At 34.9% G+C, this 26,325-nt stretch overlaps 1 protein-coding gene across 5 annotated transcripts in view; it reads left to right on the forward strand.

Annotated features, from left to right (window-relative positions):
- The window catches only part of STXBP4 (syntaxin binding protein 4), a 170,885-nt gene that overhangs the window by 6,757 nt on the left and 137,803 nt on the right, over positions 1-26,325 (forward strand). For 4 of the 5 annotated variants that reach the window (XM_017538788.2, XM_037742116.1, XM_037742117.1 and 1 more), the window contains 6 exons: positions 10,296-10,372; positions 10,805-10,929; positions 15,003-15,135; positions 23,963-24,069; positions 24,254-24,464; positions 25,428-25,506. In XM_017538788.2, coding sequence (XP_017394277.1) covers positions 10,883-10,929; positions 15,003-15,135; positions 23,963-24,069; positions 24,254-24,464; positions 25,428-25,506 — 577 coding nt within the window. In that variant the 5' untranslated portion in view covers positions 10,296-10,372; positions 10,805-10,882. The remainder of the gene's footprint in view (positions 1-10,295; positions 10,373-10,804; positions 10,930-15,002; positions 15,136-23,962; positions 24,070-24,253; positions 24,465-25,427; positions 25,507-26,325) is intronic. The other variant, XM_017538790.2, reaches the window with a different exon arrangement.

Raw genomic sequence — 26,325 nt, forward strand, 5'->3', positions numbered from 1 at the left:
TTATTCTGTCACCTAGGCTGGAGTGCAACGGCATGATCTCAGCTCATTGCAACCTCTGCCTCCTGGGTTCAAGTGATTCTCCTGCCTCAGCCTCCCGAGTAGCTGGGATTATAGGTGCATACCACCATGACCTGCTAAAAATTCTTAATAGTTATTTAACATGAGGCCTTGAATTTTCATTTTGTATTGGGCCCTGCTATTTATGCAGCCAGTCCTGGTCAAGATGTAGATATAGATGTAAATATAGATATAGATACAGGTATAGATCTATGTCTCAAATGCACTGACTGACAGTCTCACATGATTCAGGCCAAAGCACAGTCTAATTATGTGGATTAAAAGCAAAGGCAGAAAACTAGGGAAAGTACAAAAGCAGAGAGCCTTTAGAACCTTTACTTTTAACCTTTAGAAGGTTAAAGGTAAGAGATAAAGCAAAAGGCAAATTCAGGTCTCTTGAGAATAGCCAGGTTAAGTGAAATAAGATTAAAATTCCAAACTTGCTACCATGGCCCGTGAGACCCTAGGAAATCTAGACCCTCCCTACTTCTCTAACCTTATCTCTTACCACTCTATCCCTCTTCACTACGTTCCAGTTGCACTTCTTTCTTTTCTGTAAATACCTCAAGTTTTGTTCTCTGCCTGAAATGCTTTGTCCCTCAGTTTTTTTCACAGCTGACTTATTATTTGAGTCTTAGCTGGGACACCCTCCCCAGTCTAATTTAGCCCTTTTCTCCTTAGTCACATTTGCTATCACATTGCAATATCTGAAATCTAGCTCATTTAATTGTATCCTTTTTTATTGTTTTTCTCCCACCACTAGAATATAAATACCAAAAGAACAATGATCTTGACTTGTTCACCACAATATCACAAGCACTTAGTGTGGTACCTGCACATAATTGTACTGAGTTAAATATTTGGTGGATGAATGCATGAATGAAAGCAAGCAGAAGGCAGTCAGATAGTCTAAGGAAACTTCTGAGAGCAGTGAGCTGTTATGTTCATGAAAATCTCCTGTTTCAAGAAGACTTTCTTTGAAGTAGTTTTCTGATGTTTCCCACAGAGTTGGGCTGTGTGTTACAGGCAGATGCTTATGCATCCTGAAATAGGACCAATTGTCCCATATAACTGATATTAATGGTTTCTTTGAATAAACATAGAAATTGATTCTTCTATTGTTAAAACTTGATAAAGTTAAATTTGTTTTATGTGAGTTACTTTCTCAGGAAACCAACCATCAGGCCTCCCAGATAGTATCAAGGAACTGAAACTTACCAGATCATTGCATCTGGACAATGTGATACCAGACCCTTCACCCATCATGACTGCCTAACCCAGTGGTACCCAGTCTCTAGGCCGCAGACGTGTATCTGTCCGTGGCCTGTTAGGAACTGGGCCACACAGCAGAGGAGCAGAGGGCGAGTGAGCATTCCCACCTGAGCTCCACCTCCTATCAGATCAGTGGTGGCATTAGATTCTCACAAAAGTGAGAACCCTACTGTGAGATGTGCATGTGAGTGATCTACATGGCATGCTCCTTATGAGAATCTCATACCTGATGATCTAAAGTAGAACAGCTTCATCTTGAAATCATCCTCCGCTCCCACATATGTGGAAAAATTGTCTTCCTCAAAAACTGGTCTCTGGTGCCAAAAAGTTTGGAGACTGCTGCCCTAACCAATAACTTGCTACCTGTTGACCATCTCCTCTTCCTTACCCCTTCCTAATTCCTGTTTTCCCACATATAGTTACATTTTTTTCCCTGCCATATAAGCCTCTAATTTTAGTAGGTTAAGGAGAGGGATACAAATTTCCCATCTCTTTGGCCGCTGCACCGAGTTAAAGCCTTCTTCCCTGGCAATACTCCTCCTTTCAGTGGTTGGTTTTCTGTGTAGCAAGCAATAGGACCTAAACTGAACCCCTGGCATTTTGGTAACACCCCCAAGACAAATGAGGAGCATTCCTGAACTCCTTAGATTCTTAAAAGAAAAAAAAAATACACTAGCAAAGGGAATATTGCCTTTGGGTACAGAATAAAAGAAAGTAAAATACAGCTGGCCCTCAGTATCCGCAGGGTCTGCATGCACTGATTCAACCAATCATAGATCAAAAATGAACATGTGTCTCTACTGAACATGTACAGACTTTTTTTGTTATCATGCCCTAAATAATATAGCATAACATATTTCCATTGTGTGAGGTATTATGAGTAATCTAGGGATGATTTAAAGTATAAGGGAGGATGTGCATAGGTTTTATTTGGATACTATACCGTTTTATTTTTTATTTTTATTTTTTATTTTATTTTTTATTTTTTTGAGACGGAGTTTCGCTCTTGTTACCCAGGCTGGAGTGCAATGGCGCAATCTTGGCTCACCGCAACCTCCGCTTCCCGGGTTCAGGCAATTCTCCTGCCCCAGCCTCCTGAGTCGCTGGGATTACAGGCACGCGCCACCATGCCCAGCTAATTTTTTGTATTTTTAGTAGAGACGGGGTTTCACCATGTTGACCAGGATGGTCTCGATCTCTTGACCTCGTGATCCACCCGCCTCGGCCTCCCACAGTGCTGGGATTACAGGCTTGAGCCACCGCGCCCGGCCATTATACCGTTTTATATCAGGGACTTGAATATCTTCTAACTTTGGTATCCAGGGGATCCTGGAACCAGTTCCCTGAAGATACTGAGGCATGACTGTAACTCTTTGATATTTTATATCTTGGCTTCCTGAAACTTTTATGTTATTTAAAAATGATCAGTTAAGTTTAGCCCAGGGAAAATAGTCATTCCTGATTTTGCCAATTTTCTTAACCTTAGGATTATGTAAATAGCTAATGTTATCTTGAAGAATCTCTGCTGTGATAAAGTACAAAACAAGTTGCCTGTTTCTAAATGCTGTCATTTTTATGTCTCCTCAAGTATAATACATCTAACTTTACAGGAAGACATATTTACATTTTTAATATTAGCTTTAGTGAATGAATAAATAGTAAGCATTTCTAACTTGTCAGTCCACAGAAACCAGACAGATTATTTGTTGAGTAGCCAACATCATTGTGCCCTTTTTCTCTTTTGAAATGACCTTAATGTGAAATGCCACTATACTAGTACATTTTTCCCTCCACTCTAATCCCTCCCAAATGACCAACTATAGCCTACCACACCCCATTCATGGGTCATAGTGATCTGAGAGGTGGATATATATTTTAAAAAGAAAATCTTTCCCTAAAAACACATTGGGGAACTTGTAGTTTAATAAGCTTGCCATAAAATTTTTGATTTATAGAGCCAAAAAAGAACCTTCACAGATCATTTGATGAATGATTTTGTCATCGTACATATGAAGAAACTAGGGAGCAGAGTAAGTGACTGCTCAAAGTCATATGGCTAGTGGGCATCTACCCTCTAGACTGGTAATCTTCCCAATGCAATAAAAAAAACCATTAAATATATGTACTATGTAATACATACTATGAGCTTCTTTGCTATGAGTCATCCTTCTTTTTAAATTATAGCAGATAATAAGTGTGTTTATTTCTACTGCCTGTCAATTTGCTTATAAAGGAGTTGTCATAAGAAGTTATTTAAAGGATATAGCTGATTTGCTTTGGGAAACAGCAGATCTATGTTATTTTCTCTTTTAAATTTCAACATTTGTTGATACCTTGGCAAATGAAGATAAAAGGAGAAAATAACATAAAAGTAAAATGACATTAAAAGAGACTTAATTAGAAGGAGCTGATTTTAAATATTAGATGCCAAGAAGGTACACTCAAACCTGGTAACTTTTTTTGACATTTTTCCTTCTTTTTCAAAATAATATATCAAAGTATGTATCCTTCTAAACCATTCAAAAAATAATTTAAAGAAGGAAATAAAAATAACAGTAAATAAAAATAGTAGTTCCAATTATCATTATTGTTTATATTTTATTGTATATTTTTAATAAATGTAATTTTAAAAGATGAAAGTATTCTATACATTCTGTTTTTACCTTGCTGTTGTTTTTCACCTAGACCATTTTTGATGATTACATAGTATTCTTTTACATCATTATACTGTAAATTATTTAACCAATTATCAGTTTTTATGTATTTTTGAGGTTTCTGATGTTCTATAATTATTAACTATTCCGTAATGATACTTAGGAACTAACAAATATTTCTGTGTGTTTGCTGAATCACTTCTTGCCAATCACAGAGTATTAAAATGAGCTAGTATCCTGCCTTTGGTAGACAAACCCTGGATTTAGATTTTCCACCATCACAGATATCCCATTTCCCCAGATGCCCGTCATTAACATGTTTTTATTCTCCCACTTTTTCTAACCCTCTCTTTCTTTATTGTTCATAATTGTTTATTAAATGTGCCGAATTTTCACTTTTAAGAGATGTTTTACAAACCATACTTACCTAGCATTTTTAGATACTTCTGACCCCAGCCACATCTTCCTTTTTGAACACAAAATCAAGGAGTGCCCTATGTGTCCTTATTGTTCTATCAGGAATCTGGTTACTTTATATAGAGTGTGAACCCAAGAAAGCAATTAAATATCTCCTTTATGCCCTTGGAAAAGCTAACAGTGTTCTCTGCAGCTCCTTTTTTTTTTTTTTTTTCCTTTTCTTCCCTCTCATAACAATATAAGCATAAGCCCTCATACTCATATGAACTGAAATTCCTCAGTCTACAGCCATACCACCCTGAACAGGCCAGATCGTGTCTGAAAATCCCCATCTTATCAAGATAATTTAGTGTATCTTTAGAGACCTCTAGATAGCCAATAGCTTCTGACAAAGCACTTTTCTTATGAGCTTTTTAACATTTTTATTTTGAAGAGACTGTTTGGACTTAATATTAAAGCAACAAATCTTGCCTTCAGTGATTTCACACTGTCCTTCCCTTTCCTTCCGGTGATCATTTCACTTTAGACAAACAACTAAAAAGACACTGGAGTTCTTGACCTTACAGCTTGTTAAGTACTTTAAAGTAAATATAAAGTACTTTGACAAGGAGGGATGGGAATTAAGCTTTTCCTTTCAAAGCTTTTATAGGTCTATTCTAGATGTATTATTTTAGATTTTGCAATAATAGCTGAATAAATCATCTAGTTATTTGTTTGTGACAGGTGTCTGTGTGTTGAAGTGTTAAGTAAAATGCACTTGTATGTAAACCAACATATTACAATTACGTAATTTTTAACAAAAATATAGCACACATAAATCGTGCCTTTTTTTTTCCCACTGCTTTATTAGTAATATTTATAAATGAAGACATTTAATCAGAATGTGGGGTGGGAGGGAAATTATTTTCTAGAAGATAATACAAGTAAAGCTTTCCCAAAACATTTTTTGTATTTACAAAATAGTGGAGTTTTAAAAGGCATTAAATTAACAATAAAAAAATACATTGGAATTAACTAAATAAGAAATGTGCAAGTGTTACCAGTGCAGGGTCTTGACTACAAGTCATCCAGGTTCTTGGTGTTTTGAACAAAGAATTAGACAAAATGCACAAACAAAGCAATGAAAAAAGGAAACAAAGTATACATTTACTGAAAGGAAAGTACTCTCCACACAGTGGGATTAGACTGGAACAAGTGGCTCAAGAGCACTGGTTACAGAATTTTCTGGAGTTTAAATTTCCTCTAGAGGTTTAACATTGTTTGCTTGGTTATACCCTATGTAAATGAAAGAGTGGCCTTCGATCAATGAGAAGTACTTTCCATTTTTCATCTACCATGCAGCGCAAAAGGAGTACTCTCTGATCCTATTGTGGAGAGGTAGGGTTTTCCTTTTGATTCAGTTCTAGGAAGTCAGCACAAATCAACCTTAGGTTCCCTGCCTCCAGATCCTAGTCTCCTGCCTACAAGGTCACTGGGAAGGCAACTTTAAAACACTATAGAACGAGCTTGTCCCACCTGTCGCCCATGGGCTGCATGTGGCCCAGGACAGCTTTAAATGTGTTCCAAAACAAATTCGTAAACTTTCTTAAAACATTATGAGTTTTTTTGCTTTTTTTTTTTTTTTTTTTTCCTCATCGTTAGTGTTTAGTGTATTTTATGTGTGGCCTAAGACAATTCTTCTTCTCCACTGAGGCCTAGGAAAGCCAAAAGATTGACCACTTCTACTATAGAAGGTCATGAAAGAAGATTTGAACAAATAGTGATACCAAATTCTTGGTTAGGAAGACTCAAAATAACGTCATAAATACCAATACTTCTTCAATTAATTTGTAAATTTAGTGCGATTCCCTAACAAATAGCATTGTTTTATTTTTTAAACAAGATAATAATATTTTGAATTTAATATGTAACAATAAACAACCAAGGAAGCTTGGTTAACAGAAGAACAAATGAGAGGTGATTGGTCTTACCAGTTATGATAGTACCTCTCTAATTAAAATAGAATGGCATTGGTGTATGAATAAACAAACTAACCAAAGGGCCAGAATAAAAATTACAGAAGTAGACCCAAACACTTATGAGATTTGGTATGTGATGAAAGTCATATCTCAAAATGGAGAAAAGATGGATTATTTATTAAATGTGATTGAGACAATGGGGTGATCTTCTTGGGAAAAATATGAGTTGGATCTGTACTTTATATTACAATGGACTCCAATTGGATCAAATGTTTAAAAATGAAATCATAAAAATACTAGAAGAAAATATGAGAGAAATCTTTATAACTTTGGAGTGAGCAAGGAGTTTCTAATTTTACCTAAAACCTGGAAATCATAAAAGATTCATAAAGTTAGCCACAAACTTTTGCATAACAAAAAGCCCATAACCCCGAAGAAATGGGGGAGAAATATATTTGCAATTCTTAGTGCTGATTAAGAGATAATTTCTGTTAAGATTTAAGAACTAGAAATTGAACAGAAAAAAGCCTAATGATGAATAGAAGAACTGGCAAAAGATGTAAAAAACACAGTTCACATAAAAGGAGATACTGAATGGTTTTTAAAGCATAAAAAACTCCAGCCTCACTCCAACTACTTTGAGATATCATTTTCATCAAAACTGGCAAAAATCCAGAAGTTATTTGGTATGCCATACTGGAGAAAATTTAGAGTAACAGGCATTATTATTGGTGGGATAATAAATTAGTACAACCCTGACTGAGGGAAATTTGGCCATTTCTATCAATTTCATTGTGGCATTTTTATAATTTTATTAAATTAATATTTACTATAATTCTGGCAGAAGATATTTTATCCCTTTAATTTTCTCTATTTTTTGTCCAATGGAAAGAACTGGTTTGATTGAATGTCATGTCTGATAATATAAATTACTAAGTCTTACTCAAACACCATATGCACATGGGCAGTTTTTTTTTTTTTTTAATCTGATGAAATTTCTAATTATATGGGATGAAAATTGTTTTAATGAGATCATAAGTAAACAGACTATCAAAGAAAAGCTCTAATTTAAGTTTTCTGGAATAGATTCATCTTACACAACAAGATTTTTTTTCCTCCAGTGTTCCACTTTTTCTGTTTTTGCTGATCTGTTTCCCTCTTATGATTCACCAAACTAGAAAAACAATATATTTGTCTTGAATGTGAATATTTTTAGTAAAAGAACAGAATGTTTTCTTTCTGTGTTATTCATTAATTATAGGAACTTGGGGGTGGTGTGTGTGTGTGTGTATGTGTGTGAGTGAGTGTGTGAAGTATGTGTATGTAACATTACTAGAATCCTTGTTGGTTGAGAGCCTTGCCAGCTTGTATAAAGAGAGTAGGAAACAGGCAAAGGAGAGGGAAATGACAGGCGTTTTATGATATTTAAGGACATGACAATGAATACCTTGTTAATATAAAAAACAAGCCTGCTTAGGATTAAACCCACTTCTATTTAATCAATAGTGCCATCTTTATACAGAAGAGATAACACACTACTACTCTTACTCTCTCATTCTACTTTTTTGGTTAATCAAGCTTTTTACCTAAATTAATTTTTCAGCATACTATAGTAGAAACAACTTGGGTTTGGAGCAAGAAAGAGCAGGATTCAAATTCTAATTTACAACTAGCCTGTGACAATAGACAAGTCACATACTTTCTCTATGACTTATTTTTCTTTCGTTTAAAATTGGTTTAATAATACCTCCCTTGTGGGGCTCCTATGGGAAGAAAATCCTGTAACATGGTGCCTGGCTATATTGCTGTTTAATGATGACCTAGATCCCAGGTTAGGCAGCCTTTCTCCATACTCCCTGTGCATACCGCTGTCAGAGCACTTCACCCCCTCCTGATCTCATCTCCAGCACTTAGGACACTGCCAGCATGCTAAATGAATGGAATACACACCTAAATTTTATTTTATACCTCGAAATAGAAATGTTTTAAAATGTCTTGTTAAGTATATTATATGGAATCTATTGTAAAGTAGCATTTATACATCATTAGACTTGGGTATGTTCCCAGGAGGCCTAGGGACCCTGTGTCCAGTTAAAACAACTCACCAAAGATGAGGATCTTACTCACTTTGATACCAGTAGAAAGGCTGCTCAATTATTCACATCTGCCTTTGAGCAAGTTGTTACTATCCCTACCTTAATACGAGGAGATGCTAACAGCTTAGGCAATTTTTCTAATGCCATATTACTAGCACATGGCAGTATTAGCATTTGAATTCTGCATTTCTTCTTTTTTTCTTATGTCTTCTACATTTTCCACAATGTTAAATAAATATATTTGGAATACATTGTATGTGAAACATAGTGCCAATTAATGGTAGTTACTACTATTATTGTTATATGAGAATGACCTCTCTTGAGGTTTGAGAATCTGCTCCATGCATGTATTGTTAAAGCAATGTATAATGAACTTATGCAAACTTAGTTTTAGAATTGAACTCTCATCCATGACTACATCAGTCTCGTGGACAGCTGCAGTGGCTCTTCACTCTGAGGGACTACCATGCAAAGCCCAAGAATTTTAAGCTCCTCCCTCAAGTGGCCCTTCTTTTCCTCATGGGATACTGAGTAACTTTCTTGCTTCATGGTCATTGGACTTTTGCTACTGACTTTGTTGCTTGGTAGCTTCATTTCTCTGGCTGCTGTTGATCTGCATGCTTCCACTGTTGCTGTTGCTACAACAGAGGCTGTGAAAGTTGAAATGTTTTTACCACCGAGACCAGTGAATATGTCTCTATGTTAGGCTCTCAAAGGTGATTGGCTCTCTGTTTGGGGTCCATTCAGTTCATTTACAGACGAATCTATGATTTCTTCTCTATACAATGGTTGGAGAAAAGATAGTATGATCCTCTTGATTTTAGTCCTCAATCTCTCAGTTTTGTTCTCCCTAGAACTTTTTGTTTCTGAGTCCTAGTTTCTCTGGGATTCTTTAAGACACATTCCTTCTGCACCTGTTTCCTAGGCCAGAATTTTGTTGTGAGTCAGTTGCTCGTGTGCTGATATATTGATTCTCCTCAGCTTCTCAGAGGATGTCACCTTTCTTTAGCTTAGTATACTAAGCTAAAGATTACCATTATGTGTGTGCTCAAACTTAAAAATGTTTAAGAAGTACTGCCCTAAATTTCAGCTTCTTTAGCACTCTTTTACCAATTATCACCCAACCATCTATTTATCTTCCAGAAACTAGTTCAAAATCTTCATCTGATGGCTCTTTTCCCATCTTTTCAATATTCTAAGTTTATACTGTTTGTAGCTCTTTAATAGTCTCATATACTTGGCTCTTGGGAGGGAAAGGAGATATGTGCTAAGATCAAGATGCCATTTTTAACTGAAATCAGGTTTTTTAAAAGTTCAAGATTATTAAGCTATAACTGATTTAAAACAAACAGCAGATATTTAAAGTGAGACAATGTGTTACATTTAACATGTGTATCCATTTGTGAAATCATCACCACAAACAAGGTACCTACTGTACCTGTAGAAGCCGAGGCTTGGAGAAGCCCAAAAGTTCAAGTGGGAACCCAGGCCTATGAGATCTCAAGGTCCATTCAGTAGGCTACAAAGCCTGAGTTCTGGTTAGGAGAAGAAAAAAAAACAAAAACAAAAAAAAAAAAACACTATTTCTTATTTGTGAGGGAAAAGCACAAAATCTCTGAATCTAGCTCCTCATTTCTGCAGAGAGAGAGAGTTGTACTAAATGATCCTAGTATCATTTTCAACTTTAAGTTCCTTTGCTTCATTCATTTTTCTTATGAAAAGGTGGTAAATCTCTGTTCAAATACCGTTTGTTTTAATTAAATGAAACTGCACACTGTTCTCTGTAATTTTCACAGTGGAACTATGTAAGACATTAAAAGCATATTTTTTTCTCTTCACAGGAAAGCATTTAAGAAATTCCTGGAATAAATTAGAGTAATATAGGATCTGCAGAAAATACCTCAAGATAGTTGGTAAGGTAATAAGAATTTAGTTTTTTTCAAATGCACTGGATAATTATTTTTCTGACTATAAGCTTGATTGCCTTGTGCTCACAGGAGACATTTTCCACAATCTTTAATTATGATGTGATTTTTAAGTTTACCAAGGGTCGAAGTTATAATAGTTACATAAAGCTTAGCTATATTCTTCATTTTTGCCAGAGAATGAAGATGTTATATAGTTAGGGATATTCATATGATATAGACATAGACCTAATGAGCTGTCTTTACATTTCTTAGATGTAATCATCAATGACTAAAATGCCATACTCAAAATACATACATCTAACATCTATACATAGGCTTATATTATTTATGTGCTAAGTATATATAATGTTTTTATGAACAGTTGGAATCAAATTTGACAGTTCTAAGACCTGACAATTTATTTTCTACTTCTCTAATCCTAGGAAAAGAAGAATTTCTAGACTCTTCATCAAGATCTTCATTTATACAGCTGTTAAATCCAAGGCTACTTTGGTGAAAGCATGAATAAAAATACATCTACTGTCATATCACCCAGTCTACTTGAAAAGTAATTTTTAAATTTAATATGTTTTGAAATATAGTTGGAAATATGTAGACTGTTAATGAACATTTGATTAAAAGTTTTTTTTTAAATCTAGCTGTCTAATGTGGTCTAGAATAGCAATAATGAGTAGTGAGTAAAGTAATACATTGAATTACCTTTCAGTGTAAATCAATGTATGGGACAAAATCTGTATTTTTTAAATTTTGGCTTTTTAATATCTAGAATATTTTATAATTCCAGAAACAAAATTCATAATATAAGATTAGCTCTTGCTGACCAACAAACCACCCTAAAGTCCCTTAAAACAGTAAGAATTTATTCTTTCTCATGATTCAGTGGGTTAGCTGAGCAGTTCTGCTCTATACCAGATAATGTAGGATGGCCTAATTTACATCTTGTGAGGCCTCAGCTAGGAAGGCTGGATGACTGAGGTCTCTTTTGAACTGGTCTCTCATTCTGCAGGGGGCTAGCTCAAGCTTTGACATGGTGGCAGAAGCACAGGTGTTTTCTAAACATCCATTTTTCTCACATTTGCTGGTATCCCATTGGCCAAAGCAATTTAAATAGACAAATAAAAATTCAAGGAGTGGAGATATACACTTTGCTTTTAATGAAAAGAAGCAGTAAAGTCACATTACCAAGATGCATGTAGACAGGAATGGGAGGAATTTTGCAAACATAAAACATAGGTTTAACAAGGTATATTCAAAAAAATCTTGCTCTTATTCTAGTCTTCACTCTGTGCCCTCATTCTGTCTGTAAAAAGTTGTTTTTATTCTTGGTCCTTTTGTAGTTCTTTCTGCTTAAGCAAATGCATATGTATATATATACATACATATATATATATATACACATACATATATATATATATATATATATATATATATATATACACACACACCCACACCCACATATAATATATGTACACATAATAATTATATATATTTGGATTCTACTCCCCGGAATATTCTTAAAAGGTATCATTTATATTGTTTTCACCTTGCCTTTTTGTTTTAACATATATCCTGGTGATCCCTTCATATCAGTTTATAAAGATCTTCCTTGTTTTTTGTTATAACTGCATAATATTCTATGGTGTGGATGTACCATAGTTTATTCAAGCCAGTACCTTATGGATGGGCATTTGTATTGTTTGCAATTTTTGGTGAATACAAATTATGTCAAAATGAATAACCTAGTATATAAGTCATTTTCTATTTTTTGCCAGAGTATCTTTGAGATAGATTTCTAGAAATGGAATCGCTGGATCAGAGGGTCATTTTTGTTAGAGGTTACCAATTTATCTCTTTAGAAGTTGTACCATTTTGCATTCCCACCAGCAGTATGCAAAAAATGCCTCTTTTCCCACAGCTTTGTCATCAGGGTATGTTGTTAAAGTTTTAAATTTTTATTGATCTGGTAGGTGAGTAGTAGTACCTCTACATAGTTTTAACTTGTAATTCTCTTATTATGAATAAAGTTGATCAGAAATATTTTTAATATGTAATAGGGAAAAAGAGTAGGTAATCTAAATTTTTAACAATAGGAGAGTCTTAAAGTCCGAGCTGTGTATGTAAATTTTATGCTGCCATGAACATATAAATTTATTTTTAAGAAGAACTTTTAACAACATAGACATTGCTTACAATAATAAAACAGGTTCTAAAACTGTTTAAGTAGTACGATAGCAATTCAGAAAATATATGAATATCAATTCAGAAAATATATGGATGGATTTATATAGGAAAAAATATTAGAAGCAATAAACTGCTATGTTAATAACACTTTGTTGGGATTAGAAAAGTGCTTCTGTACTGAAGCAATAATACATGCTGGAGATTGTGCTCCTAGTGAAGGGCATTCACATTTGGAGGATGTAAGAGTTAGTGGAGAGATCTAATGAGGTACCTTACTTCCCTTTCTTACCTTCTCTTTGATTTCTAGGCTTTACTCGTTTGTTTTTGCAATCTACTGTCCCATAAAGAATGGGTTTATTGGCCAGGCTCGGTGGCTCATGCCTGTAATCCCAGCACTTTAGGAGGCCAGGGCGGGTGGATCACTTCAGGTCAGGAGTTCAAGACCAGACTTGCCAACATGGTAAAATCCTGTGTCTACCAAAAAAAAAAAAATTAGCTGGGCATGGTGGCATATACCTGTAATCCCAGCTACTCAGGAGGCTGTGGTAGGAGAATCACTTAACTTGGGAGGCGGAGGTTACAGTAAGCTGAGATCATGCCACTGCACTCCAGCTGGGACAGAGCAAGACCCTGTCTCAAAAAAAAACAAAAAAAACAACAAAAAGAAGAAAGAATGGATTTAAGGTACAGAAATCCACATGAGTAGAGCATTTTGGACCCTTGGACCCTGTGCTCTCTGCCATTTTTCTAATTGATTGTTGCCCGAGAAACCAGATAGGCCTTTCCAAATTAGAGCTGAATTCAGTATACCTGTAATGCAGCTCTAAATGATGTTATATATGGAGAGCAAAATATTCAAAAACAGGGAGTTTTATATGTTTTTAAAAATTTCTTTATTTTTAGAAATTATTTTTTTTGAATGCAATAGTATTCTTAATGATATTCTTAGAATTTCTATGACAGAAGCTAAGAAGACTTTTCCTAAAAGCTATAATCATGTAAGATATGAAGTAACTCTTTTTTTAATAGTAGTTTCAGTTATTCAATGTGTTTGAAGATAGCTGAAAGTCCTATGTTCAACAATGACTAATACAACAACAAAATAGAATACATATCACATTTTGCCTCTGAAGTAAGACTGACTGGCCTCACACTTGGGCCACCAAATTAACCTACCTGAATTTTGGGTCTTTTAGAATAATAAGGTTAAGAATATTAAGGATTTTGTAAATATTAAATTAAATGTCATTATTTAGGCACTGTTTAGGACAGTACCCAGTACATAATAAGTAAACATGCAGCTCCTAAGTCTTATTTCAAATTTAATTCCAGTTTTGTTTGACCGGTAAAATCTCTGCTCTGACCAGGATATTCAGAAGTGCGACTTGAATCCAATGACTTTTGCAGGAATTTTTTGACAGTCCCTTCTTTTCAAATGGCTTTGTTTTGTCTGGCAGAAATTACAGTTGAAACAAGTACTTTGTACCAAGAAAATACTCTTTCTAAATTAAAAAGATAAATTTTATTTGAGACTCAAATGGAAGTCATATTTATTTTGTTTTAAATGGCCACAGACATGTCTTTTAAAGCTACTTACCTAATTCATTAAAATATTTAGTATTAGAATTCTTCAAGTAGTCTAATAATCAGGTAAAAACAAATCTTTTCAGTATGTTTAATAAATTTTTGTTCTACTTCAAAGAAATAAGATTATCATTGTAAATTCATTTGTGTTTTGGTTGTTTTGTAGAGAAGATTGTAAGTACAGGCAAGAAAATTCATTTAATTGTTATTACATCACCATACTTTAAAAAATATCATTGCTAGTAAGTACTAAGTATTTTGGATTGTGTAGGTCAGGGGTCCTCAACCCCTGGGCCTCAGACTGGTAGTGGTCCTTAGTCCGTTAGGAACCAGGCCACACAGCAGGATGTGAGCGTAGGGCAAGTGAGAATTACAGCCTGAGATCATCCTCCTGTCAGATCATTGGTGGCATTAGATTCTCATAGGAGCATGAACCCATTGTGAACTGTGCATATGAGGGATCTAGGTTGCTGCTTCTTATCAGAATCTAATGGCTGATGATCTGTCACTGTCTCCTCTCACCCCCAGATGGGACTATCTAGTTGCAGGAACACAAGCTCAAGGCTCCCCCTGATTCTACATTGTTGTGAGTTGTATAATTATTATATATTACAATGTAATAATAAAGTGCACAATAAATGTAGTGCACTTGAATCATCCCGAAACCATCCCTCGTCTGCGCCCCTACACCCACCCCACCAGCTGTGGAAAAATTGTCTTACACTAAACAAGTCCCTGGTGCCAAAAAGGTTAGGGGCCACTGGTCTAGATCTAAGAATTTGATTTAATAAGTAGTTTAAAGAAAAAAATAGGTACAGATCTCTACACTAACCTGTGTGTGCTAATTTATTTTAGGGATCCTGCCTTTCAGATGATTACAATTAACAAGGAAACAGGCCTTGGCCTGAAGATAGTAGGAGGAATTAACCGGAATGAAGGCCCGTTGGTATATATTCAGGAAATTATTCCTGGAGGAGACTGCTACAAGGTAAAAATACACCCCCTGCCCACCAAAAATACAAACCAAAACGACCCACCAGTGGTGAAGTTCATTTTTTCTACTTTATTAGTGAATTTATATCCACTGTGATCAAACCTAAGTGAAAAATACCAAGGAACTAGAAGATAAGACTATGGCTCTCAAGGAGCTTTAAACTAAGAGATAATTAGGATCTTCTTATATGAAAATAATATATATTTCTGACTGTAAAATAAGATTATTATTTTAAAATTATTTGCGGTTCACTTTTATCCTGTTTCTGGTTGAGAGAAATTATATTTGATGAAATATTGTCTTTCTACTACTTTGAGTTTTTATTAAGTTGGATCAGTAGAACTTGAACTACATTAATTTAGCCTCTACTAAATGCAAAACAGAACAAAAACAGCAAACAAAATCTACTAATTTCTGAATTCGCAGCTCTTATTGAGCTAATGAGTTTTACCACTCATTAGCTGCCCACATGAGAAATTAGATTTAGACTTAAATTAGAATCCCCATTGAAATTAGATTTAGACTTAAAACCAGAAAATATCTATTTTTAGGAATTAGAAAGTCTTACTCTCCTCTTCAAAGTAAAAAATATGTTATATAATGAGCTTCCTTTCACTTTGGTTGGTAGGAAGCTCAGACCCAAATTTGAAGCACAACCCCAGCAATTTAACAAACTGGTTACTATATTTGAATTCTCATTCTTCTTGGGTCTCACTTGCTATTTCGGTTTTACTAAAGTGATTATGTGTCATTTTTCTGAAAATTGCTTCCATTTGATTTGGAGAGACATCAAATATAAAGAATTTAATAAAATTATGTTAAGAATAAAATTAATAAAATATCTGTAAATATCAAGCTATACAGCATGAGAAAGGATCCTCTTACTATTTTGTTCTTATTTGGTTAAATAAATAGTTCTACTACTTTTACCCACCATCCGTATTTCTCTCCCACCACTGCAAACACTTGTTAAGTAAGCAGTTATCTTTTCAACTGGATTTTTTTGTCTTATTAGGGAAAAATTCCATTTGAAAAGTAACTTCCAAAATAGTTGTAGTAATTTCAAGTGTTTCAGGCTTGTTCAGATAATAAGGCATCTTCTAAATATACCTTCTAAGTTCTAAGTGTTATATAGGCCAGGCATGGTGGCTCATGCCTGTAATCTCAGCTTTGGGGAGGCAGAGACAGGAAGATTTCTTGAGCTCAGGAATTTGAGAACAACAGCCTGGGCAACACAGTGAGACTTGAACGCTATTAAAATTTTTTTTAAAAATCAGCCAGGTTTGGTGGTACATGCTTGTAGTCCAGCTACTTGCCTGTAGTCCGGCTGCTTGGAGGCTGAGTATTGCTTGGGCCCCGAAGATCAAGGTTGCAGTGAGGCATGATCGTACCACTACACTCTAACCTGGGCAACAGAGTGAGACTCTTGTCTCCAAAAAAAAAAAAAAAAAGCAAATTCTTATCACTTGTTAGGTACCTTGATCTATTACTGCATCATATTAAGTGTAGTTTAAGAAATGCCCTAGCTATATTGAACACACACACACAAACACACACACACACACACCCAGCTTTAACACTAAGGTAATGCCTCAATTCTTAGAAGAAAAAATTCATTTTTCTGTTGGTTTGAATTTGTTTAAATTTAGCTTTTAAAAATGTTCTTGAGTAACAATTTAAATTTAATTGCCAAAAATTATACCATTATATTGAAATTACTAAATAATATATTATAAATTATACATATATGTATATGTGTGTGTGTGTGTGTGTGTGTGTGTGTGTGTGTGTATATATATATATAAAAATTTTGAGACAGGCTCTTGCTCTATCATCCAGGCTGGAGTGCAGTGGCACCATCTCTGCTCACTGCAACCTCCGTCTCCCAGGTTCAAGCAATTCTCCCACCTCTGCTTCCTGAGTAGCTGGGATTACAGGCGTGTGCCAAAACTCCTAGCTAATTTTTGTATTTTTAGTAGAGATGGGGTTTCACCATGTTGGCCAGGCTGGTCTCGAACTCCCGACCTCAGGTAATCTGCCCACCTCAGCCTCCCAAAGTGCTGGGATTACAGGATTGAGCCACTGAGCCTGGCCTAAGAATTTGCTTTTAAGACAAACATCAATTCGTACTTGTTTATTACCATGAAAAATATTTGGAGTTAGAGTAATAAATTGATAGCTGTGGTGCTAAATAGCTCTTTATCTTCTGTCAGTGATAGCAGATTAAGAAATTTTTCTTATGATGTCTACTTTTTCTTGTTAGAATGTCATTGAAAGAAGTATTAAAAGGCAAAATCTTCTAATTGACTATATCCTCTACTTACCACTAGAGGGCAGCACAGGGCTATTAATGTTCTCCGTAGCTGGTTTTAAGATTGACAAAAGGAAACAGGCAAGATAGAAAAAAGTTTAAGAGAGGAGTACCAGGGATGATGGCTCATTCCTGTAATCCCAGTACTTTTGGAAGCCAGGGCAGGAGGACCCCTTGAGCCCAGGAGTTGCAGGTTTCAGTGAGCTATGATTACATCACTACACCCCAGCCTGGCCAATAGAGTGTCTCTAAAAAATAAAAAAATGTGTACAAGAAGAAGTAATTTTCTAGTGCTTACATTATTTTAAAATATTTTCTAAAGATGGAGCACTCTATGCATATGCATATTTATTCTTCAGATACAAAATTGATTTAACTTTATTTCAAAACAATGTATTAATAACACCTTTACTGTATTCTAAATACTGTTTTAACATGTTAATAAATTTCTAGTCTGCACAAAATTTCTACATAGTAGAATTTTCTGCACAAAATTTCTACATAGTAGAATTTGTAGAATAGGAAACACAAACTCATAAGGTTATCCTAATATAGTTGTTGAACTAATTGTTAATATTTTTTAAATGCATGTGAATGCTTTAACTTTCTGTGATTTTGTTTTAACATTATAATGTTTCAGAATTAACAATATAGGCAATATCAAGCTTATAGCAAGATCATATTTTATTTATGTTTTCAAATACCTCTAACCGTAAGGGAGTTATTGGCACTCAGAAGGAATTTTCTTTAATTATTCATGGTTTGCCACCACCCACCCTAAATGTTTTCCTCCTGGAAAATATGAGAATAAAATACTGGACTATGCAAAATACTATGTTCTTTGAAAAACATATCTATAGTTCAAATATGGGATATTATGAATACATCTTTCCAGTTCAAGTAGAACCAAGATTCCCTCAGCTCTAAGAGCTAGAGGCATCCTATAAATTGAAAACAACTATATTAGTTGCTAAGTTAAGGAAATAAGAGAACTCCAAGGCCCTTTCATCCTGTCAGCTAGTCCCATATCCGTCTGGGGTCAATGTTTGACCCTTTTTCTGACTTGGACACTCCTTTAAGCTTCATACCAACATTCAATTCCCTGAACAACATTTTTACTTGGATCTCTTAAAGGCATCTCAAACTCAACATTTCTGAAGCAGAACTCACAACATTCACATCACACTGTATTCTGCTTATCTCCTCCCAAACAGAGTCTCTTCCAGTTTACCTAGTCTTGGTGAATGACAGCTTCCAGCTACACAAAGTCAGAAAATTTAACAGCTTCCTATTTCCACTCCCATAACACTACTTAAATCATTAGCATGTATTGTTGACTTTTTTACTCTCTAAATATCTCTTGAACTCATCAGTTTTTTGATCTTCATTCTCATCGTTGGAGCTTAAACTGTCATCAGTTTTTATCAGCCCTCTCAGTAGCATCATTTGTTCTTATGCACCATACCTATTTCCCTCCCAACCCATATTACTAATACTTGGTTGCCTACAAGGTTCTATGGAGTGTGGCTTCTGCCCTCTCCTCCTCTGACTCTCCATCCCTATGCTTCCAGAGCAGCATTTTCTCAGTTCCTAGAAGGGGCCATTTTTTTTTTTTTTTTCATCTCATATGCTGTTCCCTTAGTCTGGAAACAGCACTCCATTTTCTTTCCCCCATTATTTCCAGATATCAATTCAAAGACTACTGCCTAAGGATTGTGTTCCCTGCTTTTCCCCCAGTCTAAGCTAAGTTTCATTTTTTCTATATGTGCCTCTAAATTCCATTCCTTTCCTTTTTGTCACCTATCTCAGTTGTAATGATATATTTAAGATTGTTTAATCAAATCTTCCTGAACCACAGTATGTTTCTTAAGGATGCGATCCAATTTTATTCACAATATTATTGTTAGTCCCCAGTGTGGTGCCTGACACATACATACTTGCTCAATTTATATTTATGGATGAATGGTCCCATAGTCATTCTGTCACATTTCTGAAGATTACTGATCTGCCTATTTACCCTTCCATTGACACCATTTGGGCTCCACACCAAGGTACTTCCTTCCTGGACCTTTAAAGTGTGTCAGATTTTTGACAACACTTTAAAATTCTCAAATGTTTATTTTTATTTCTTTCTTTTGTTGTTGGTAACATAGGGAAAGCAGATAAATCAAAAGCCTCACTTAAAATCTGATCATATATTTTATGTATTTTTTATTTGGTCCTAAGACATACACTAAAACATATACATGTAAGTTATGCATGCACACATATATATATATAAATCATGTGTATATAGATATGTAATATATTCCTGAGTGTGTGTGTATATGTAATATTTCCTCTTCTCCCTCTGAAATTAGAGGTCTCACAGTCAATGTCGTCATGTAATTGGTGGCTGTTTTTCCTCTCAATGCTACATAAAGTAATGATTTCTTACAATTAGTGGCATCTTAAATTTGATAAATTCAGGACTTCTTTTGTCAAGCCCTATAGGTGAGAAAAAGATCACATGGTTATAGATGCTAATGGCTAGTAATTGTTCACCAATGATTGAAGTAGGACACATTTAACTTTCAGAGGAGATCTATTTTTATGCTGAGCATAGCACTGGAACCTGGGCCAAGGCTTTTAGATAAATAGCAAGATCAGGCCTCTGGATGGCAGACTATGAAGAAACCAGTCCCACTGGTGGGAGCTGAAGAAGTAGCAGCCAAAATGGTTCACTTTGCAGTGTCACTCTCTTTATTCCTTTGCCATTATTATTTCTGTCATAGCTACCCTAATTTCCTCAGACTGTTTCTTGGCTCCCTTTAACCTATTGTGGACTTACTAGGTACCTAGCACTGTGCCAGGGAACCAATCATGAAAAGGACAGAGTTCTAGCTCTGGGTAAATGAAAGAATCAGTGATTCTGGTCCATTAAGAAAATCATTGCCCCTAGTTTGGGAGTTGCTGATTTATTATATCTTAATGCTGATTTATTATATCTTAATGCAAGGGCAGGGTAAAGCAGATATGTAAATATAAGGACTGTACAGAGTAAGTGCAATCGTTTAGGTAAGTAAAAGTGCTTTTTGAGCAAAGAGACAGAACATTTCAGTAAATTTTGGGGAACTGGAGAAAACTTGCAGCAGGGATAGTATTTGAATTGGGCTGTGAAGTTTAAGTCAGAGTTTATCACAGAGAAGTGGGAGGGTAGATGGTGGCATCCTAGATAAGAATTGGTATGTGTGAAAACACTGAGGTTCAAAAGGCCATGGCTGGTTTGAGGCATACTCTCGGAGAGTAGAATGAAGAATTTATATGCTGATGCAGAAGGTGAATGGTAAAGCTCGAAAAAGTAAGTTGCAGTAAATATGTTGTGCTGGGTTTGAGATATTGAGGAGTTTCAACTTTTTTGTGCCAATTGGCAACCATCGAAGGTTCTCAGTTTGATGAGTATTATAATTAAATTTGCTATCAGTATGACAATTGTTCACAACAGATATGAAAGTCTCATTCACCTCCTCTTTTTTAACGCCTGTAATGTACTATAATTTGCATATATTACTTAATTCTTACAGCAACCTTGTGTTGCATGTATTTATCTCCACTCTACAGCTAAGAAAATAGAGTCTCATAAAAGCTAAACAACTTGCCTAAGTTCACAATAAAGGTAGCATCAGTCTGCATCTTGTAAAAGTATAGGAAAAGAATCTTAAGGCTTGCAAAAAGACTATTCCTTAGTATTAGGTATAATGAGTTAGTTAAATCAGAATCAGGCTGTATAGATGGTTTCTGTTAATATTGAAATGTATTATTTAGAAAACTGTCTTCCAAGGTCATAATTAGAAATGAATAGTACTGGTGGTTTTTAACAGAAGTGTTTAAGTGGTCAGGAATATATTATTCTTTCAACTTCTGCATGAATGTCAGTGTGAAAGAATTCACATCTAAAGTGCAACATATGAAAATGCCTGACACATTGCCTCCCATGTCATATAGTTGCTCTGTAACTGCTGCATTGGAATCTAGACTGCGTGGAAGAGGTCTCAACATATCTCTGAAGTTCACATATACATTAATCCAGCTGGGGCAGAATGCACTCGTTTAGAATGCCAGACTTACAAAAATAGCTTTGTTTTCATTTGCAGGTTCTGACTTTTAAACAGGTTCAGAAATTCACATGATCAGCTAAGATCTTATTCTAGGAGGCAAAGAAAAAAACTAACTGCTATGAATACTTTTTAGGAAGAAAAAATATATAAACACCAGAAGTCACAGTCAGAAGCCATTCTTCTTCTCTTATCTGACTCTCTTCTTGCCAGAAAATGCTACTTCAATACATCAGTGTACTTTGATACAAGATGGGTTAAATTGCTTTCATGTGAGCTTTTACTGTGTACTAACACTGCATGTTATGTTGTCTTGTCTTTGCCAGTTATATTCAATCACATATTTACATAAAATCCAGATGTTTTTAAATTATATATATTTATATATATAAAACATAAATACCTACATATATATATGTATGTGTATATTTTGTTCTTGTTGTTTGTTTTTTTTTGAGACAGAGTCTTGCTTGGTTGCCCAGGCTGGAGAGCAGTAGCGCAATCATGACTTTGACCTCCTGGGCTCAAGTGACTTTAGCCTCCTGAGTAACTGAGACTGTAGACGTGTGCTACCATGACTAGCTATTTTTTTTTAAATGGGGTGTAACTATGTTGCCCAGGCTGGCCTTAAACTCCTAAGCTCAAGCAGTCTTCCTGCCTCAGTCTCCCCAAGTGTTGGGTGCACAGATATGAGCCACCATGTCTGGCTTATGTGTTTTTTAAAATTAAGTTGACTCTTTTGGCTTAAGTATTTTAAAAAATGTTTACATTTCAGTAGAATAGGGTCGTTATGCATCTGGATTATATTATCTTTTACACAGTAGTTGAGATATATTTCTATAAAATCCTTTGATGAATGTTTTATGTTATTTTGTTATTTTCCTATGTATTCTTTAGCCAGTAAAATAATCTTTTTAAAAATAACAATACCTATTGTAATTTAAGAATAAAATAACTGTGAATCATCATTATTATAAATAATACAGTTTAGGTCAAACATCAATATCCAAGGGATGTATTTTAGTAGATAAGACTTTAAGGAAAGATGTTTTCTTGAATTTGTGAAAATTGCTTGAGTACCATCAAGGTGAAAATCTACCTTTTCAACCGTATAAGCTTTTTCTATAGTTATAAAAATAATGCTTTCTACCACTGTACTAATGATAAATAGGGAAATACCTTAGGAACTGTAAAAGAAGGAAGCGTATTTTTATTTTCTAGTTTGAATTAAAAGAAAAGACAAAAACTGGGAAACTTACTTAACAACTACATTAACTGCTGCCCTTGATATACGCTGTCTTATTCAGTTAGGCTAGTTATGAGCAAGCTGGGCCTTAGCAAAGGCAACACCAGGCAGCCAGTTAGAATTGTCATTCTTAGCAGGACATGGATAACAATATACGCACCGCCAGCTAGGCCTTCGTCATGGAGGATAGCAGGTCTAGCAAAAAAAGATGATCATGAGCTGAAATATGAGTAGGATCAATGTAATTAAAATCCTTGCCTGGGCACAGTTGCTCACGCCTGTAATCCCTACAGTTTGGGATACTGAGGTGGGCGGATGGCTTGAACCTGGGAGTTTGAGGCCAGCCTGGGCAATATAATGAGACCTCATGTCTATGCAAAATTTTGAAAATTTAAAAAAATTTTTTAAGAAAGATCCTTGACTAAAGTTTTAAAAATCTCAATATGAGGCCGGGCGCAGTGGCTCAAGCCTGTAATCCCAGCACTTTGGGAGGCCGAGGCGGGTGGATCACGAGGTCAAGAGATCGAGACCATCCTGAACATGGTGAAACCCCGTCTCTACTAAAAATACAAAAAATTAGCTGGGCATGGTGGTGCGTGCCTGTAATCCCAGCTACTCAGGAGGCTGAGGCAGGAGAATTGCCTGAACCCAGGAGGCAGAGGTTGCGGTGAGCCGAGACCGCGCCATTGCACTCCAGCCTGGGTAACATGAGTGAAACTCCGTCTCAAAAAAAAAAAATCTCAATGTGGGATGAGTCCACATTGAACAGTTTGGTAGGAGGAAATATGTGTAGGAATGCAGAGAAACTAAATGAGTTTTACATTCTGAAATATCCCACAGTTATTTGGCCCACTTTATGACAGAGTCAGAGCTTTATCAGCCCATAGTGCTCAGTTTTTAAAATAGGTCCCCCTGGTATACTAGCCTATGTCCTACCATATTCAAAATTATTTAGCATGTAAATTTATTCATGGAATACATAAACCATGCCATTTTACTTATGTATATTACCGAGCCAAACTTTAATCATAACATTTTGCCTCTGAGGTTGTCTAATATTTTTGTTTTTATTCTTTCTTCACAAAAAACTTTTCGTTGCTTTAATTGCATCAATTATTATTTTTTTAAATACCTCATTAGTTCCTTTATAAATGTTACTGTTTTTGCTAGGATGGTCGTTTGAAGCCAGGAGATCAACTTGTCTCAGTCAACAAGGAATCTATGATTGGTGTATCATTCGAAGAAGCAAAAAGCATAATTACCAGAGCCAAGTTGAGGTAACTATACTATCCATGAGATAGAATGAGTCATTTAGGATGTCTTCTTGAAAGTAGTAATTTAAGATGTATTAAGTGCTTTAGATTATAAGAAATATTTTTAATAACATTTAAAACATTATCTTGGAATTCAGTTGTAGTATATTCATAGCACATCCATAAAATGATTTCTTTTTAATATTAGGTCAGAATCTGCTTGGGAGATAGCATTCATAAGACAAAAATCCGACAACAGTCAACCAGAAAATCTGTCATGTACATCACTTGTAGAAGCTTCAGGAGAATATAGACCTCAAGCCTCAGCATTTAGTCTTTTTTCGTCTCCTCCTGAATTACTAACCCCAAAGACCTCATCCACTCCCAAAACTAACAATGCCATTTTACCTTCTTGTAAGGTAAGTCATGTAATCTTAAATTTCTCTACATATATACTCCATAAATCCCCCATATAGTTTTACATTGGGTAAGTACATATAGAATTGTTATTTCAGTAAAATTGTTAGCAAATTAATACTTCTTTGAAAGATATTTTCTTCTTTACTATTTTTTATGCTGTATATTCAGTACACATATTTTAAATCAGCATGTCCTGTGTCCAGAAGCATGACTTGTTAGACAATACTGGCATGACAAAATGGTTCCACAAAGATTTGCCTAGATATCACTCAAAACTATGTTAACAATGTCATATTTAGTTTCAGTTGGTTTAGTTATTTGCCATTTCTGTTCTCTGCTTGACTGAAGTCAGGCTATCTTCTTTGTTGTTCCTTAGCCTCTTTCCCACACAGTGAGGCTAATCCCAGGCATCCACTCTAGAAAGATACTGCTCCTTCATGTGTGTATGCTATAGTTCCTCCAAGCAGAATCACACAAAATGGGGAATTTTTATATCAGAATTAACACACTCGATTACTAACAGCTATATTGTCCTAAAAAATTACAGTTATAGAATAAAGTATATATTATTTATATCTGTGTTAGCTGTAAAATAGGAAAATCAGGCTTTTAGTCAGTTGAATAAAATTTGTCAACGGTAACTTCAGTTTCAGGTACATGCTGAACAGAGAGAGAGTGTAAGATTTTCTGTCAGCCCCTTATACTTCATCATTTGGAGCTATAATACTTTGAAAAGACAGGATGTGTGGCCTTATATTTTGTTATCCTTGGATGTGGAAGAGCTGCAAGCAATTGTTACCTTTAATTTTGAATGACTTTGTTCGAAGATGCATATACCAAAATTTTATAGTTTCATATTTGAGGGACTATTACCTTAATCTCTTTAACCATTCTTTTTAACACGGGCTTCAGGTGACCTATTTTAGTAAATAACATTGTGTATTCCTCATTTTCTTTCACAGATAGAAACTGGATACAACAAAACAGAACAGATTCCAATTACTTCTTCAGAAAACAGTACTGTGGGTTTGTCTAATACAGGTAAATACACATTTAATTTCTCTTTCCTGTTATTTTTTTCAATTCTCTCTCAATGAGGAATACGTATGTGACTTAATAAGACTTTGAAGAAGGGTGCATTATGTCTTTGTTCCTTCAATGAATGAAAAAGTAAAAATAATATATTTTCCATTGGTCCCTGTGAAAGTATGACTTTATTGGAAATTTCCCTGAACAAAGAGTTGAAATTTCAAAAGATGCATTGTCATAATAGTGTTTATGAAGCTATAATAATGAATTGTTTAAGTGAAATAATGAGAAGTCTTCTCTAAGATCAAGATTAGGTTGCCACATCCTTTGAGTGCAATACTGATGAGGTATATTAAATACACTTTTCAGAAAACACATTGTAGAAGGGAGCATACCTTAAGAAAAGAAATGTATCTTGTTTTTTTGGAAGACATCATATGGATATAAATTAGAAAGAATATCAGTATTGTGAGTTCATTATTACTGATTCTTAATTACCATAAAATGATTTACTGACTTTTTAAAACAATAAAGCATTGATTATGTAAGCCAAACATAAAATAAGGATTTTTATTAGGATTGCAGGCTTGATATCAGGAAAAAGTCTCCCGAAATTAATTCCGAAAGTAAAACACAACAATGAAAAAAAGATTAAAGATAACTGAAAAACTAATTACATATGCCTAATTATAATGCAAATTTTTACCTATATATTTTAATTTTGATAACATTATTGATATAAGAACTGAAAAATAAGGAAGCATTAATTTAAATTAAATAGCTAACAATCTTTACAGGAGTTTATACTATACTCCATAGTAGTTTGCTCCA

The sequence above is a fragment of the Cebus imitator genome, unplaced genomic scaffold (genome assembly GCF_001604975.1).
Source record: "Cebus imitator isolate Cc_AM_T3 unplaced genomic scaffold, Cebus_imitator-1.0 Scaffold115, whole genome shotgun sequence".
Classification (NCBI taxonomy): Eukaryota; Metazoa; Chordata; class Mammalia; order Primates; family Cebidae; genus Cebus; species Cebus imitator.